Below are 14,928 nucleotides of genomic sequence, written 5' to 3' on the forward strand. Positions count from 1 at the left end.
CAGCACTCCACCGGTACAATCTATTCTCTCATTTTTATAAACACGACCTCCTCCAATTTCCCATAAAGGCCGCATCTAGCCTCCCACACCCCTAGAGATACCACAGTCACAAGTTTTTACCGATACCTCGCGGGTAGAGCGCCATGGTCCTTCAGCATCGAATCATAGTCGCGGTCTTTCGCGCTGGTATATTTACCATATATAAAGAACCGCGGAATTGCAACACTTAAGCCTTTAGATACCAATCTATATATACTTCACCGCCTCTCTTATAATCCTTCCAAGGCTTTCCCGTCACTTCCACCTCTTATATACAACCAGACATAATGTAGCAAATATACTATTACCAAGGAACAAGCACCAACGCAATTATACTAGTAACACCGGGCGAAAGTCACCTTCACGCATCGCTTCCCCATTCATAATTCCATGAACGTAAGTCTCTCCGATGAATGTCCGGAATTCACCTTCCGGTGTTGAGGAAGTCGAACTTCTAGTCTGCCTTCCCAGCGACCCTTGCGATGGTTGACGGAGGACAAAAGGTGTCCGTGCAGTAGCAAACAGCCAGACTTCATCTCCCGGTTGTACACCCACAGGCCCGAGACCGATATAGCCCTGTCTGGTCCGGAACAAGCATCTGGACCTATAATACCACTTAAAAAGAGTCCTAAAACTCCCTAGCGGATGAAAGTTAACGGCCCTGACTTGCAGCCCCTCCGCCAGTAGTTTCAGGTGCTCCTGGTCTAGTTCCAGCCCCAGCTCTACTGGCCCCTGCCATCGTTCCTGGAGCTCCTGTACTAGTTCCAAGCTCTCCTGCACTCTTTTACGGAGCCACTTCCTTTGTTCCTGAACACTACGCCCTTTTTCCTGAAGCTCCTGCACTAGTTTCATGAGCCTCTGCTCTTTTTCCTGGTCCCCCTCTACTGTCTTCTGGCGCCCCTCCAGTATTACCAGGAGGCGCTTCTTTAGTTTATCAAGCTCCTGCTCTTCTACGAGGAGCTCCTGATATGAGGGCAAAGTTTCCCGTGCACGAGACTTGCGCAGTGGCGTGAGTACCTTTTGTAATCGAGGATTCATCGGAGACTGATAGAGTTTCCCTGCCAGAAATCTTCGGAAGTCCTTACGGGTGGCCTTTTTATTCTCGCTTTCTTTACCAATGGTTAACGTTTGCCACAGAGCGTCCACACAGCTGCCCCCTCCCAGGTAGTTCGGGCTCAAAGGCTGTATCAATTCCAGCCAGGCCAGTATCTCAGGTTCGTGTGCATCACCCTTGCCTAGCCTCGGCACTATTGCTACAATATCGTCGACTATATGCCCAGTCACACACAAAACTCTGGGGTCCGAGTGGCGAAGAATTGTTGAGCTGTTGGATATGTCTGAGGCTGCGCTAAATCTATGGGACCAGATGCGACATGTTGCTGGATGTGCGCTGAAGTTCGGGGTCCATGATGGAAGTTGCGATTTGTAGTCCTGGAATCTGGGATGAGGGTCTGGGGCATCCTGAACATAGGATAGCCCCTCCAGGGGCTCAAAAATATAGTATTCCCCAGCGTATAAGTCCAGGATGCGGTCTGTTGAGCCCTGCATGAATACGTGACCGAACTGAACAAACACGTCCACTGTGGACATCTTGTAATCTACGGTAATCCGCTGGCCCTGTGGATCTGGACAGGCAATTCCTAGTAACGCGAAGACCTTGTCTCTCGGGTCGCTGGACTGGGACCACCAGCTTAGCCTTACTAGGTTTTGCAGGCTTAGCCCTTGCCCCCAGGAAATGCTAGGCGCCTTATCTCTCTGTTTTAACAAGCTCTTCAAGAGGAGTTCCCGCACCCCGGAGTATGCGGAGCTTCTGCAACAGATATTGGCAAGCATAAGCGCTTCGATGCCGTGCACTCCTGAAAAGCGTACACTCTCAAAGATAGCCATAACATCTGTAATCGATATCATGTTGTGCCTGGGTACCCCTGGAGAAGGAAGATAGCACAGCAAGAGTAGCAGGAAAGCGGTTTTTATGTGTTGAGTTGTGATTGAGCCACAAACGAACAGAGTACGCTTCGCCAGCGCCAGCTCCTGGATAACCCAGGTTCGGGACCACCACGTCCTTTCCATAAGCTTCTCAATAGCCAGAATATCTAGTATATCTTTAGTATCGCAGTGTGAGCGCGCGAGCGCTACTAGTCCAAAGCCTGTGAGCCCCACATCTCTCATTGCAGTATAGGATAACCAGGGCTGGGGATCCCTTTCAAGGGGTTCCAGCCCAAGATGGATGCGCTCGTCCTCCACGCCGAGCCATACAACAACAGAAATGGCATTGCTGTATATATTCGACATCAGAGCGACTTGAGTATTGCGCTCAGCTAGGTCCTCCTGATTGATCGAAATAGCATCAATCCACATAGGCCTCTGTGCTGACAGTCGCAGGCCGTTCGGCCAGGGCTTTCGGCCAAGGTCTTTGCTGACGGACTTCATCAGCGCAGCCACCTCGTCCATTGCGTGGTCCAGTGGTGTTTTCCCTTCTCGTGTCCGCGCAGAGATGTCCGCGCCATGATAGACCAGTAGCTCTGCGAGTTCAATATTCAAGTTACTTGGAACAGCGTAATGGAGTGCCGTCTTTCCCTGCCTGTCTTGTGCGCCTATCTCGGCGCCCAGCGCAAGCAAGGCCTCTGTCAGATCGAATCTTTTATTGATGACAGCGCGCATTAATGGAGTTCGCCCATGAGTGTCTAATCCCGAGGCAAGCATTTCGGCAGCCTCTTCCATGATATCGGCATTGGTCTGCTGCTGTTGATGTAAGAACTCCCAGAGATTCCGTCTAATCTCATGAACGCGACCATTGACTAGTACTTGCCGTTTGTCGTTCTTTTCGTCGTAAGCTCTTGATCTTAAGTCCTTTGGAGGGAATGGCGATCCCCAGGTGTATGACAGAGCCTCATACTGCGGGGCATCCTGGAGGTCCACCGTGCACAGCGATAGCTGGAGCAGCGGCTCACCCTGAGAAGGAAGACGGCTGGCATCATCCTGTGCCACCAAGGATACCAAGCGGGTGCATGTTGGTCCTGGCAAAGGGCTATATTCGAATGGTTCTGGCATGCTGGGCTCTTCGTATGGCTGGCATTGACTGAACACATGGGTGGGAATCTTCGTATCCTTGCCTTCGTACGCAGCCTTGTCTAGAAGATCGTCCACAATAACAAAGGCGGTCAGCTCTGTTAGTGATCGTCTGACACCGGACGCTTTGTAGAGGCCAAAGCGCAAGGTAACTAACATATATTACATAATTTCTGCTTTGACAGGATTTGAGTCTTCCCGGCGGGTAGGTTGGTAAGTCTATCTAATTGCTTTGGACAGTAATTGCACTAAACGGGAGTGAGGACAAGACATGGACGTATTCCCTTTGTACTTCCTTACCTTACCGTAAGCTTGCCGTTCCCGGGATATATCATGTGTGTTGCTTTTGTTGGCCAGGCTTTGTGTTTGTGCCACCGTATTTATAGCATGCATCGTGCTCAGCCCTAAGATATATGTATATCCCTTGACGATTTTATATCTCTCTTAAAAAGCGCACAATAATTATCAACCCATTACCACGCCCTGACATCCTGCTCGTCCCATCAATAACGAGTATGGAATAACCATACATCTAACAAATATATCAACGCGAATATGTAGTGAATATAAGGGTTATGGCTAACACACAATAAGTCAGGCTTGGAATATGTCTTACTAATCCCTCAGCATTAACATGATTCTCGCTTAGGGAAATAGTCCAACATATCTGCGAGAAGTCCCGTTTTATTTGCAGCTCGGGCCGTTTGTTTTTCGTTTTGCCGTTTTGCTTCGTACTTGGAATACATATCTTGTGGGTTAGTCCCACTAAACCATCGGTGACCTAGTGCTTTACTTTCAGGGCTACACTATATGACTTTCTAAGAACCACACGTTTTGCTCATCGTATTGTTGCATCGTCCATGGGAAGTACACGGTAGGTAGCCTATTGTTACTAATTCAGGGAGCGTCCTTTCGTAGGTTGAAACTGTCTCTTGTGACATATAATACTCACGTATCCCGATCTATACACAACCCCAACAACAAACTCAAGCAAGACTCTCCTTAACCTGACCCACCAAATCCACCACTGTCTCCTCAAAACTTCTAAACCTGACCCCCAACTCCCTCGTCACAGCCTCTCCATCCAATTTATACCCCTGAACAGGCTTCTTCCCACTCTCATAATTCCCCGTAACCGTATCCCTCGCCCAGCCAAACCTCCCCCGAATAATATCCGCCGCCAACTCATACGAAAACGGCTCCCCAGAAGCCGGAACAAACCGTTTCCCACCAGCCTCACTTTTCAACAAAGCCTGCACATGCGCCTCCGCCAAGTCCCTCACATCAATCCATGCGGAAACCCTGGCAACGGGCAACGGATCCGCCCCGGAAGCCACACTCCACAGCACCGCATTTGACTCGTTCAACCCCGCTACACCGCTCACAGGATGCACGACAGGGCCGAAGGTCATAGGCGGACAAAGCGTAACGAGGTCAAACGAGGGCTTCTCCCGCTCGATGAACTGCCAGGCTTCTAGTTCGGCAAACTTCTTCGATCCCCGATACGCTACCACCGCGTCAGTGGCGGGGTCGATCGCTTCTTCGTACGTCAGGGGATTCCAATGGGAGCCGGTGTAAGTAAAGTCACCATTATAGGTCTTGGAGATATCAACCACAGACGCAAACGACGAGGTGAGCACAACGCGCTTCACGCTGGGTTGTTTCGCTGAGGCGGAGAGGATGGATTTCACTCCGTTTATGGCCGGGATGATGAGTTCTTGTTCGTTGTTTGTGGTGTCGTATGTGAATGGCTTTTTGGGATCAGTTAGAAAGGATCAGACCTGGAAGGTGGATGTGACGTACACTCGCGACGTGAATGACCCCGTCTATACCCTCCATGATATCGTCGAAGACCCCGATCTGTGAGAAGTCTTGTATCTCGACGAATTCGAGTCGGGAGATATGCTGTGGCCTTGCCGCTTTCATTTGCTCGCCTTTTTGTGCAGACCGTGTTGCGGCGCGGACGCTTAGCCCGCGGGCTAGCAGGTTGTCGACTACATGGGCGCCGATGAAGCCTGTCGCGCCTGTTACGAGGACGTGTCTGCGTGTTGTTAGAGTGTGTATGGTGTTGGGATTTGGGAGTTTACTTTGGGGTTGAGGGTGACATTTTATGGTTTGATGAGCAGAGGTGTAAAAGGTGTGGTTGTGTCAATGCAAATGTTGATATCTGATGTGGGGATAACGGAGATACGCCGATGATCTCGGAACGTGTCCGAGGTACGAGTACATGGCATTATTGTCCCCTACTACTGATGACCGGGGTGCTGCATACACTGTTTGGATAGAATGAAGCCATAAAAATGACCATAAACATGTGTATCCAATTGAGGGATATATATATAGTTCATCTAATATCTAGAACAGACAAAACATAGTTTACTTTATAGAGATCGTTGCACATTTATCATCAACCGAGCATCATGAATCATGCTCAATTCGACCGACCCAGCACCTCGTCCGTAGTCTCAATGAGAATCTCAAACGCCCGCCGGAGGTACTTCTCTTCCGCCGCTTCGTTGGCGCAGATCACGCGGATCGCATAGATACCCGAGACAACGGTGGAGGTGATGAAGATCTCACCGCGCGCGTTGATAAGCTCGTAGACTTCCTTTGTGAGGGCGTCGTGCTTTTCATTCGGCTTTGCAACAGTAGTTCCGTTGACTGCGGACCCATTGGCCTGTGTTCTGGTGTCCTTGATGCGGAAGACGGTCAAGCCGAATGCGGGAGTGGTGATGATTTCAAAAAGATCGGATCGACTGCGCACGAGGCTTGTAAACTCCTCGCCTACGCGGATAGTTTTTCGGACGTGTGCTTTGAGTCCATTAAGGCCGTAGCTACGCATGACGAACCAGATCTTCAACGCGCGGAATCGGCGGCCGAGAGAAATGCTCCAGTTGCGGTAGTCGATCACTTGCCCGGATTCGGAGTAGGGGTTGCGTAGGTACGCGGGGGTGATGTCTAGGGCATCGGTGAGATCGAACCGGTTGCGAATGAAGAGACAGCTACCGTGAATGTTAGCGTAGACATATGAAAGACGATTATGCGCAGCGCTCACCTTGCATCGAAGTTGACCAGCAACCACTTATGCATGTTGAAATTGAAACTGTCGACACCTTCGGCAAGCTCCTTGGCGAGATACTGGAACTCATCCGTGACCAGGGCCGAACCGGCATATGCCGCATCGATATGCACCCAAATCCGCTGCCAAGAAGGCTTCTCCCGGAGCACGGCCGTGATCTCGGAGATGCGGTCCACAGCGCATGTGCTCGTCGTTCCCATGCTAAGGGTGATATAGTATGGGGTCAGGTTGTCCTTGTCGCATTGTTCAAGAACAGCCCGCACATCCTCTCCAGTAAGCTCCATGTTGTTCTCCAGCTTGGGGGTGGCACTCCGATACCGCGTGCCTGCAATCAATGCACCCTTTGCGGTGCTACTGTGCGCCTGGTTGCTTCCCATCGCAACCAATCTCGGTCGGAGGTCCATCACCCGGTCCTCATACTCCAGCGTCCCCTCCTTCAAGCCTTCGGCTAATGCCAGATCACGTACCCGCCGTTCCCGAGCAGCCACCATCACGGTGGCGATAGTGTCACTGGCACTAACCTGGAGCACACCGCCACCACGGTTCTCCGAAGAGCTCAGAAAGCACTTAGGAAGGTTCAATGCTTGCGCCACCCAGTCCAAAACGATTGTTTCCAGCTCGGTGCAGGCCGGGGAGCACAGCCAGTTGAATGCGGGGGCGTTGAACGCGGCCGAGTACATCTCACCCAGGATACTGGGGTAGGTCACCGTCGCGGGGTAGAAGGCCATGAAGTTAGGGTGTTGCCAGTGCGTCAGACCCGGTTTGATCTTGGTATCGACATCGGCCTGGATTTGCGACCATTCTTCCGGTTCTGCGGGGGGTTGCTCGGGAATGAGGGGACGGAGGTAGCCTGGGTCGACGGTGGGGCAGACGCGCCGGTCAGGGACACTGTCAAAATAGTTGATAACTAGTTATAAAGTTAGCGAATATATATTACTGGTCAAGGAGAGTCAGTGCTGACTGTCATCTACCGTTGCGTGCGCAGCGGCTCTGAACTGTTCGCTGTCCATCTCTGGCTGGTGAAGTTGTTCGCAATCAACCGGGAGTCTCGGAGAGGCCAATTGCAACTGGAAGGCTCACTGATAGCGATTAGGGGTTTGACTACAGGGAAGTAGAATGCGACAAGCTGGATGAGGGGATAGATAAGTTAAATGAGTGCTGAAAAGGAAAGAGAAATTGTGACTCGGAATGACCGCACAAAGTGTTTCCGATCCGATTAGATAGAGGGCTTGAATGTGGGGCAACTTGTCGTCGACAGGGCGAGTTTTAGCGGTGCTCGGAACCGTTCCGTGCTCAGTGTATATTGGTTCCAGACAATATAAACTAAATGCCAATATATAATTTTATTAATTGATCAAATCTATTTACAGGGATCTGTACTAATAAATCAAGTATATTCTTGATACATAAGATAAAGCTCTGGATTATTGACTAGTCTAATTTCAAGATATCTGCTATCTTTTTTAGTATTTACTGTTCTAAAAAATCTCTTAGAGACTGCTACTGTAAGAATTATTAGTATCGGATTCTTCGGACCTAGTCTGGGTTACCAGTACCTTGGTCGCAAATGCCAGATTTAGGCTATTCTTATCTCACAATTTGTATGTTGGAGAGTCCTCCGCTAGTAAAAGACAGCTGACTTGTTAGGGCTCCCACTACCCAACGCCAAGATCGATTACAGACCAAGGCTTGAGAACACTGGGGAAAACACAACTGTCACAACCGTGCGATGGAGATTTCAAAACGCAAATACTGCGGGTCAGGCTATTCATACATATATATATGTATTAATGGTCCACCCTGGGGCCTCCTTTTCTTGACTTTGGTTTGTTTGGGCGTGGGGGATATAAACCTCTTGTTGGCATGATAGATAAATTTAGCGGAATTCCGGAGCAGCCGCCGATGATCTATTAATTGCATCCTGATCCCCGGCATACCGAGTGAGGTTCTGATATCCACATTGGTATTTTCTGATATCATTATTTACTGATCGGAGGGTTCGCCATGAGCGCTGAAGAATTCATCGCGGACGTCGAAGGTGGCGCGGTGCCCGTGGACAGCCACGATTGCGTCTTGCAGATAGCATTTATCTATATGGATGAGGGACTGTGGGACGGCAACGGCGTGTTCGATGTTGTGGAGAAGCTTCACGCGCGCGGGTGGTCGTTTGGCGAGGGCGAGTTGAGGTTTAATCGGTAAGTTACCGGATCCCCAATATCACCAAACTACGAAGACTGATAATCACACAGCACCCTGGATATATTCTACCTCGCCCAGCTCGCAGCGGCCATCTACCGCTCCTCCGCCCAACTCACCGGCGACTTTCCCTCCCCCTCGGATTTCCCCGCCTTCTACGCCACGCACCGCGCGCTCCTCCACTCCTCCGCATGGCGCTCCTACTACTCCGCTGCCTTCCTCGCCCAGCCCGCCACAGCCCGCTTCTACCGCCTGCCTGACCTCCAAGACCTGCCCGACTCCTCCTCCCCGCTGGACCAGCCGCGCCAGCAACCACTTACCAGCGGCAGCGCACACTCCACGAAACTCCCCCGCTGGGCCTACAGTGTCGCGCGCACGCGTCGCAGGCAGCCCTCCCTCCCGCTAGTAACTCTCACCCGGTTGGCCCTCAGCACGCTTGAGACGACCACCGCGCGCCTGCGCACGGTCCACCCCAGCGTGTCGCCTTACTCGGAGACGCAAGCGCGCTTCTGGCTCGAGCACATGGAGCTCGGTTCCCCTGGCCCATCCGGCCCAACTAAAGCAGCTTCCCAGCAAGCGTGGAAGCCGAACGGCTTCGGCGTATTGGTCGCGCAGGGAGCGCTTGATGTGTACGCGTGGGAAGCGCAGTACTCGGCGCAGCGGGACAGTGGGGTCGTGTGGTGTGGGGAGCCGGATGGCGGAGTGGGGGTGCAGGCGTGGTGGAGGGGGTGGGAGGCGGAGCTGGGGAGTGAGGAGGAGGTGGAGTTTTTGGCTGCTGTTGCGGTGGAGGAGACGGTGGGAGTGGAGGAGGGTCAATTGGACCTTGCGGTGCGGTCGCATGTGTTGTTGGGGGTCATGCGGGCGGCGGTTGAGGGGGAGCAGGATAGGGAAGCTCTTCTGGATGAGCTGGAGAGGGGGATGGTCAAGAAGGGGAGGATTGCGGAGGGGAGGGCGGGCAGGTGGCTGAGGGAGGCCTTGGGGGTTGTGGAGCCATATGTGAGGATGTGGGAGGGTACGTGGCCTGGTACGGAGCAGAGGGGGGAGGTGCTACGACGCATCCTGGTGGAAAATGGCCAGCTCTTCGCAAGGTGGAAGGTCTCGCCGCTTTTGAAGGAGGTTAGCTTTGAGCTAGGTCCGAGGGAGTAAGAGTAGCATGCATGTGTCTATTTGGATATTCAGGCCAATAGCGGGGACAATGGTCCTCCTACTCAACAAGCAGATCACAGAGGAGGCCCTAGACATTCTCTACAGAATGCCCGGCGAGCTACTCAGGACCCCAGGTACTAACTTTACAATGCGGCAGACAGATATCGCCGCATTCATCTGTGAGCATCTACTGCAACGGATATAATATGCAATTCTGCGGCTGAACCAGCCACATGAGATAGTCGTGCTAAGACTCCTGAATATCCAGGGCGCTAGCACCCGTCTGAAAAGGCTTTATCTGTACTTTCCGAGGAGAGGTGGGATGACTCCTTGCTGGGTAATTACTGAGGATACAGTATGTTGCTTTCTTTCATTGTGTCAGACGTTTTACATAGTTTCTGAGAGATTTGATAGTTTCGGACTTTTTCCCTTGTTACTCCTGTGTATTTTCACGAGGCTGATATGCAGTCGGAGACGACATTGACCGTTACCTGAAGTTGTATCTGGTGCCGAGAAAGTTGATTAGCATAACTTTTTATGAACTGTTTGATAATCCATAATGAACTTTTTGATATTAGTTTTTCTGACGGGGTTTTCCTAGCATATGTTCATGAATACACCGAGAGAGCGGAGTGCATTGTATATTATACGATCTATGATACTGATTAGCCATAATAAGGCCAAAGCCTATCAATAACACATACGCGCGTTTAAAGAACACTAGAACCTCAAATCTCCCACAGTACGCTCTCTACACAATAGCCAACAAATCCCTACGCTGTACGAATCGCGCTGCCGCCAATAGAACGCTCCCTACCAAGAGACTCACACCTGAGTAGATGGACAGTGCCAGATAGCCGTATTTACCCGCCAGTTCACCGCTAATAGGAACTCCGGCCAAGGCTCTGTTTATATGTCAGTGGTAGTACAATAACTCGAAGCATGTCCGGGCCTCACGAGAAAGATGTGGCTGCCATGACGGTCCCCATAGTTAAACCGATTGTTTGTGGTGTGGCAACTTGCGCTGCGCAGGCTTGCTGGAGGGAAAGGATAGCCTGCATGAACATTCGTTAGCCTTGTTGATATAAGTTTATCGGATTGGAAGAGCTTACTCCTGACGCAAACCCATACGCGAGAGAAAACATGACCAGGCCAGCCACGGAGGTCGCTTTCGTCCAGCAGAGAGCGATGATGCCAGAGAAGAAGGTAAACACGATGCAACAGTTGAACTTTCCATACCGGTCTGCGACAATACCAGGAAGAACACGACCAAAAAACGAAGCACCATTCACGATCGAGATGGTATAAAACGCCAGGTCGGTGGAAAACCCTTTCGCAACTGCGTAGGAGGTTGTGAAGAAAAACGGAGAAAACATTCCGAAATAGATGATGAAAAATGCGAGGCAGGATAACTGGAGACTGGGCTTTTTGAGAACGGAAAAGTCCGCTTTAGGTACAGGCGGTTTGGCCTTGGTTATCGTGGCCTCTTCATCATTAGACGCGGGTCGTTGAGTAGGAGTAGGGCTTATTTTGGGTGGCCGACAGCAGATGCAGGAGACAGATAATAAGGGAATCATTATAAATGCAACAATCCGCATCGTCCATCCAAATCCTATGTTTGGTCTTTGAAGGAGTTCGTTGATGGCAATAGGCCATATCACGCCTCCGAGAGACGAGCCGCCGAGCACTATACCCAGCGCTGCACCACGCTTCACCTTGATGTGTTGCCCAACGAGGGCGAGCATTGGACATGCTAGCAAAGCGAGCGAAATTCCGAGAAGGATCCCCTGTGCGAGTATGAACTGGTAAAACTCCTTGCAGAGTGACACCATCATGAGTGAGAACACGGTGCCTAGCGAGCCCACACAGAGCATCAACTGGGTCTAATATTAGTTTTTCCTTTGTGGCTGTCAGGGAAATTGACTAACAGTAGGTTTAAACATATCAAGCAACTGGCCAGAGAATACTGAGATGAAGAAAATGCAAAAGATGCTGATCGCGCCTAGCCATGCAATCGTTGATTCGGACTTGTCGGCGAGTTGATTTTTCCCATAGTATTCTTGAAAGACCCCGAACGAGTTCATGAATCCCACGGTGCAGAATAGACCGGTGAATGAACCCAAAATTGTTAAACATGCCTGCGGTCTGTGAAGTTCAGTCAGCTGTTGCACAAATTCTTCTGTGACACGACATACGTATACTCGCTGGGAGGTTTCTGGTCCGGTAGTGTTGAACTGTCCTTCGCCATTGTACCAGACTGATACGCTAGACAGAGCTTTCTTCATAGGGCACGCTGTTCTTCCGGTTGAGAAAATGTCAGGGGTGTTCTGTCGCGATTGCTCCACAGAACGATATCGTTTCGACTGGCTAGGAACGGTATGTATACTATCTAAGGTAGCCATAAGTCCCGTAGCAAGTAGCTCGGAGCACCCACAAAGACATAGTATCAAAACGCCCCGGTCTTTAGATTTGTTGACCTAAACAAGCCTCCTGGCTTCCTTCATTTTATCCGGGCGGAGTATCCACGGAAGCTCCGAGAGGGCTCGGAAGGGGTAAAACGGTTGATGTTGGCCGATAAAAGCATTCTGAAGATCTGGGCAAATACTGTAAGAGAGCCCTCGCTTGTTCCGCCCTAGAAAACTGTTCATCTTTGACTATCTCTGCGCAATATCATTGTTTCTTTCGATTGTTGTCGTGTTAATAACATCGCGATGATGCACGTGATCCGCCCGCCCGGCAAGTGGCCGAGATCCAACGACTCACGACATCTGTCAACAACGCCCGAAATGAAGCGTAGAGTCGGACCAGAGCTGCACCAGAAGCCTCGGAAACGTGTCTCAAGGCAGGATCCCGTGTCTTGTGAATCATGCAGGCGCAAAAAACTGAAGTGTAATCGACAACAGCCATGCAGTAGTTGCATCACTCGAAGATTGCCATGCAGTTATGCCATTATACCGGCCGCGGCGGACACACATAATGTAGCATCGGATGATGGAAGCCGAAGAGAAGAAGCCATTCCAGGCCAGGGAGATACGCCGGAGATCCAGGAGATACGAAGTGTGGATGCACCCCCTGTTACGAACTCTCAACCATCATACCGCAGTCGGGAATCACTGTGGACCGCGGACTGGCTAGAGAACATTCACATGGGTAACCGAGTGCCAACAGCAACACCAAAGCTGTTGAGAGATGAACTTGATGAGCTGAGGAACAAGGATGATCTTGTTCCTCCAGGGACATTGCTCCCGGTTTCCTGCCGAAGTTGGAATGCCTCACGGGAGAATCCTGCGACACTCAATTTACTATCGTTTCTTCCCCATAAACACGAGGCCATGGCACTGTTCCGATATTATACTAACTATATTGACTACCTTTACCATATCATATTTCCGAAGCGCGTGGAGGATCAGATAGATGGTATCTACCAAGCGATTGAGCGAGGCCAACCGCCTAATTTGAACCATTTAGCCCTCTTTTTCAGCCTTGCCGCCAGCTCGTTGTTTTTACAGTTGTCCGTGGAGTCTTCCATTCATGCGGAGCTTTGCAGTCGCGAGTTCTCGTTTTTGACCGGCGCCGCCTTGATTCAAAGCAACTACCCAGTTAACCCCACCGTCGAGGGCTTGCAAGCAGCAATTGTGATCATGCACCACGCATCCAATATGAGCTGCCATCCATCAGTCAGTGGTCTCTTCGTACTCAGTGCGGTTATTAGTCAAGCAAAGAATCTTAAGCTGCATTGGATCGATTCACCACGATTTCGGGAAGAAAGGGAGGCTAATCCATCGGACGTGGTGGAACTAGAGACCAAAAGGCGGCTTTGGTGGGACATCGCATCATACGACTGGTAGGCAGTGATTCGTTTAGCATTCTATCTGGCTGTCTCTAATTACGACATTTCCAGGTTCCTTGGGTTCTTGAGCGGTCCTCAAGAGTGGACCTACCTGATTAACCCAGAACACATGAAGGTAGACCGGCCTCTCAATCTTGACGATAATGAATTTGAAGGGCATGGAGGATTGTCGCGACCAATCTCGGCGCCGACGGACATGTCCTTTTCTCTCGAGCGACTCAAGCTTGGTATCGTATGCCGTGAGGTTATCGACGCTACATCCCACGAACACCTCTATGGAATAGAAGTCAGCTACCAGAAGATTCTTGAACTCGACAAAAAGTTTCACCAAGCTCTTGCGGAGATCCCAGAGTTCTTCCGCCTTGATCCGACCTCGAGGCGTCGATTCGCGTCTCTGTACCAGAATCGCCCCACCCTTGCATGGCAAAGATGTCTCCTACAACAAGCGTATTTTTCACGCTTGTGTCGTCTGCATCGGCAGTTTTTCATCCGCGGAGCGCGTGAGTCGCTTTATTCTTATTCCCATATTGTATGTCTCCAATCCGCGCGAAAGGTCCTCGAGATCAAAAGAATCATGGACGAAGACGAACCAAAGTTCACACCGCCAAGCTCGGTGGTCTGGTCTGTTATGCATCACGTATTCATGGCTGCTGTGATCTTGCTGCTGGATGTGTGTTTCAACTGGGACGATATATTAGCTGAGAAGCGAAAGGAGGAAGTGCTTGATGCCTGCCACATGCTCAGTAACGCTCAGCTATCATCTTCACTAGTGAAAGAGGGTATCAATGCCATGATGAGTGTGCTGCAAAAGCACTGGAAACATGGCAAGCTGGCTGCTTCTCCAAACCGCAATTCATCCTCAAATGTAAACCCGGCAGGTTTCGACGCGCCAAAGCAACCCTTGCCTTCCACATCCCGAACCAGTTATACACCAGCAACCACGATCGAATTGGACCCACCGAGTGACTTTCCTAGCAATGTGGATGATACGGGCCAGAGGCAATTAGAAGATATATGGTCTGAAATGCTCGACAACAGTGCGAACCTCGACCTGGGCGATACTGATTGGACGGGGTTGTTGACCGAGTTGACTAATGCCACTATGCCTGGCTGATGGGCAATACAAAGTCAAGGGATAGCTTCGCTGCACCCACGTTAACCAGAGATTATATATTTAGGAGAGAAAGCCTCTTATAATATAGCCCCTTCGGAGACTGGCCTGTCAGCAACGCGTGTGGTGACGCACCCTCGGAGAGAGTACGGCATTCTATGCACTTGGTGAACACGAGTCTCTTACGCACTCGATTTCATCCACTTCATGATATCCACGAAGGAAAGTAATAGCACTACAGAATTCTCTGTCTCTCACAGTAGCAATGATATGGATGGCGTTCGATACTTATGTCTATCGATTTGGACTCTGGACTGAATGATGGAGTAGAAGGATATGGTTCGTTATATGTCGAATTAGCATCTGTAGCTATTGTACTCAACTATGTCCTCGTTAACACGCCAAATAATCCACCCCTTTTGTCCGTAATCAAAGACA

The 14,928-nt window shown here is 50.6% G+C and overlaps 7 protein-coding genes across 7 annotated transcripts; 3 read left to right on the forward strand and 4 right to left on the reverse strand.

Moving 5' to 3' along the window:
* Nucleotides 1-369: 369 nt before the first annotated feature.
* BDV37DRAFT_295074 (uncharacterized protein) lies at nucleotides 370-3,267 on the reverse strand (the record flags this gene model as incomplete). The annotated part of the gene is made up of 2 exons (XM_032089777.1): nucleotides 370-3,083; nucleotides 3,120-3,267. 2 exons carry the CDS (start codon nucleotides 3,265-3,267, stop codon nucleotides 370-372), a joined length of 2,862 nt encoding a protein of 953 aa, XP_031939962.1.
* An 827-nt stretch (nucleotides 3,268-4,094) lies between these two features.
* On the reverse strand, nucleotides 4,095-5,215 carry BDV37DRAFT_284451 (SDR family oxidoreductase; the record flags this gene model as incomplete). The annotated part of the gene is made up of 3 exons (XM_032087496.1): nucleotides 4,095-4,859; nucleotides 4,912-5,149; nucleotides 5,196-5,215. The coding sequence occupies 3 exons, from the start codon at nucleotides 5,213-5,215 to the stop codon at nucleotides 4,095-4,097; spliced, it is 1,023 nt and encodes a 340-aa protein (XP_031939963.1).
* A 241-nt stretch (nucleotides 5,216-5,456) lies between these two features.
* On the reverse strand, nucleotides 5,457-7,334 carry BDV37DRAFT_154553 (putative aromatic-L-amino-acid decarboxylase). The gene is made up of 3 exons (XM_032079040.1): nucleotides 7,149-7,334; nucleotides 6,164-7,094; nucleotides 5,457-6,110 (listed from the first exon to the last, which is right to left on the reverse strand). Exons 1-3 carry the CDS (start codon nucleotides 7,195-7,197, stop codon nucleotides 5,540-5,542), a joined length of 1,551 nt encoding a protein of 516 aa, XP_031939964.1. The 5' UTR covers nucleotides 7,198-7,334; the 3' UTR covers nucleotides 5,457-5,539.
* Nucleotides 7,335-8,128: 794 nt separating this feature from the next.
* On the forward strand, nucleotides 8,129-9,873 carry BDV37DRAFT_295078 (uncharacterized protein). Its single transcript, XM_032089778.1, has 2 exons — nucleotides 8,129-8,382; nucleotides 8,437-9,873. The coding sequence occupies exons 1-2, from the start codon at nucleotides 8,192-8,194 to the stop codon at nucleotides 9,527-9,529; spliced, it is 1,284 nt and encodes a 427-aa protein (XP_031939965.1). The 5' UTR covers nucleotides 8,129-8,191; the 3' UTR covers nucleotides 9,530-9,873.
* BDV37DRAFT_252096 (uncharacterized protein) lies at nucleotides 9,342-9,873 on the forward strand. Its single transcript, XM_032082379.1, has one exon. It carries the CDS (start codon nucleotides 9,537-9,539, stop codon nucleotides 9,732-9,734), a length of 198 nt encoding a protein of 65 aa, XP_031939966.1. The 5' UTR covers nucleotides 9,342-9,536; the 3' UTR covers nucleotides 9,735-9,873.
* Nucleotides 9,874-10,239: 366 nt separating this feature from the next.
* Nucleotides 10,240-11,783, reverse strand: BDV37DRAFT_295082 (putative MFS monocarboxylate transporter). The gene is made up of 5 exons (XM_032089779.1): nucleotides 11,725-11,783; nucleotides 11,458-11,674; nucleotides 10,642-11,406; nucleotides 10,487-10,584; nucleotides 10,240-10,434 (listed from the first exon to the last, which is right to left on the reverse strand). The coding sequence occupies exons 1-5, from the start codon at nucleotides 11,775-11,777 to the stop codon at nucleotides 10,281-10,283; spliced, it is 1,287 nt and encodes a 428-aa protein (XP_031939967.1). The 5' UTR covers nucleotides 11,778-11,783; the 3' UTR covers nucleotides 10,240-10,280.
* Nucleotides 11,784-12,315: 532 nt separating this feature from the next.
* BDV37DRAFT_272662 (uncharacterized protein) lies at nucleotides 12,316-14,493 on the forward strand (the record flags this gene model as incomplete). The annotated part of the gene is made up of 2 exons (XM_032084912.1): nucleotides 12,316-13,373; nucleotides 13,431-14,493. The coding sequence occupies 2 exons, from the start codon at nucleotides 12,316-12,318 to the stop codon at nucleotides 14,491-14,493; spliced, it is 2,121 nt and encodes a 706-aa protein (XP_031939968.1).
* Between the last annotated feature and the right edge of the window lie 435 nt (nucleotides 14,494-14,928).

Source organism: Aspergillus pseudonomiae (genome assembly GCF_009193645.1).
Source record: "Aspergillus pseudonomiae strain CBS 119388 unplaced genomic scaffold BDV37scaffold_48, whole genome shotgun sequence".
Taxonomy (NCBI): Eukaryota; Fungi; Ascomycota; class Eurotiomycetes; order Eurotiales; family Aspergillaceae; genus Aspergillus; species Aspergillus pseudonomiae.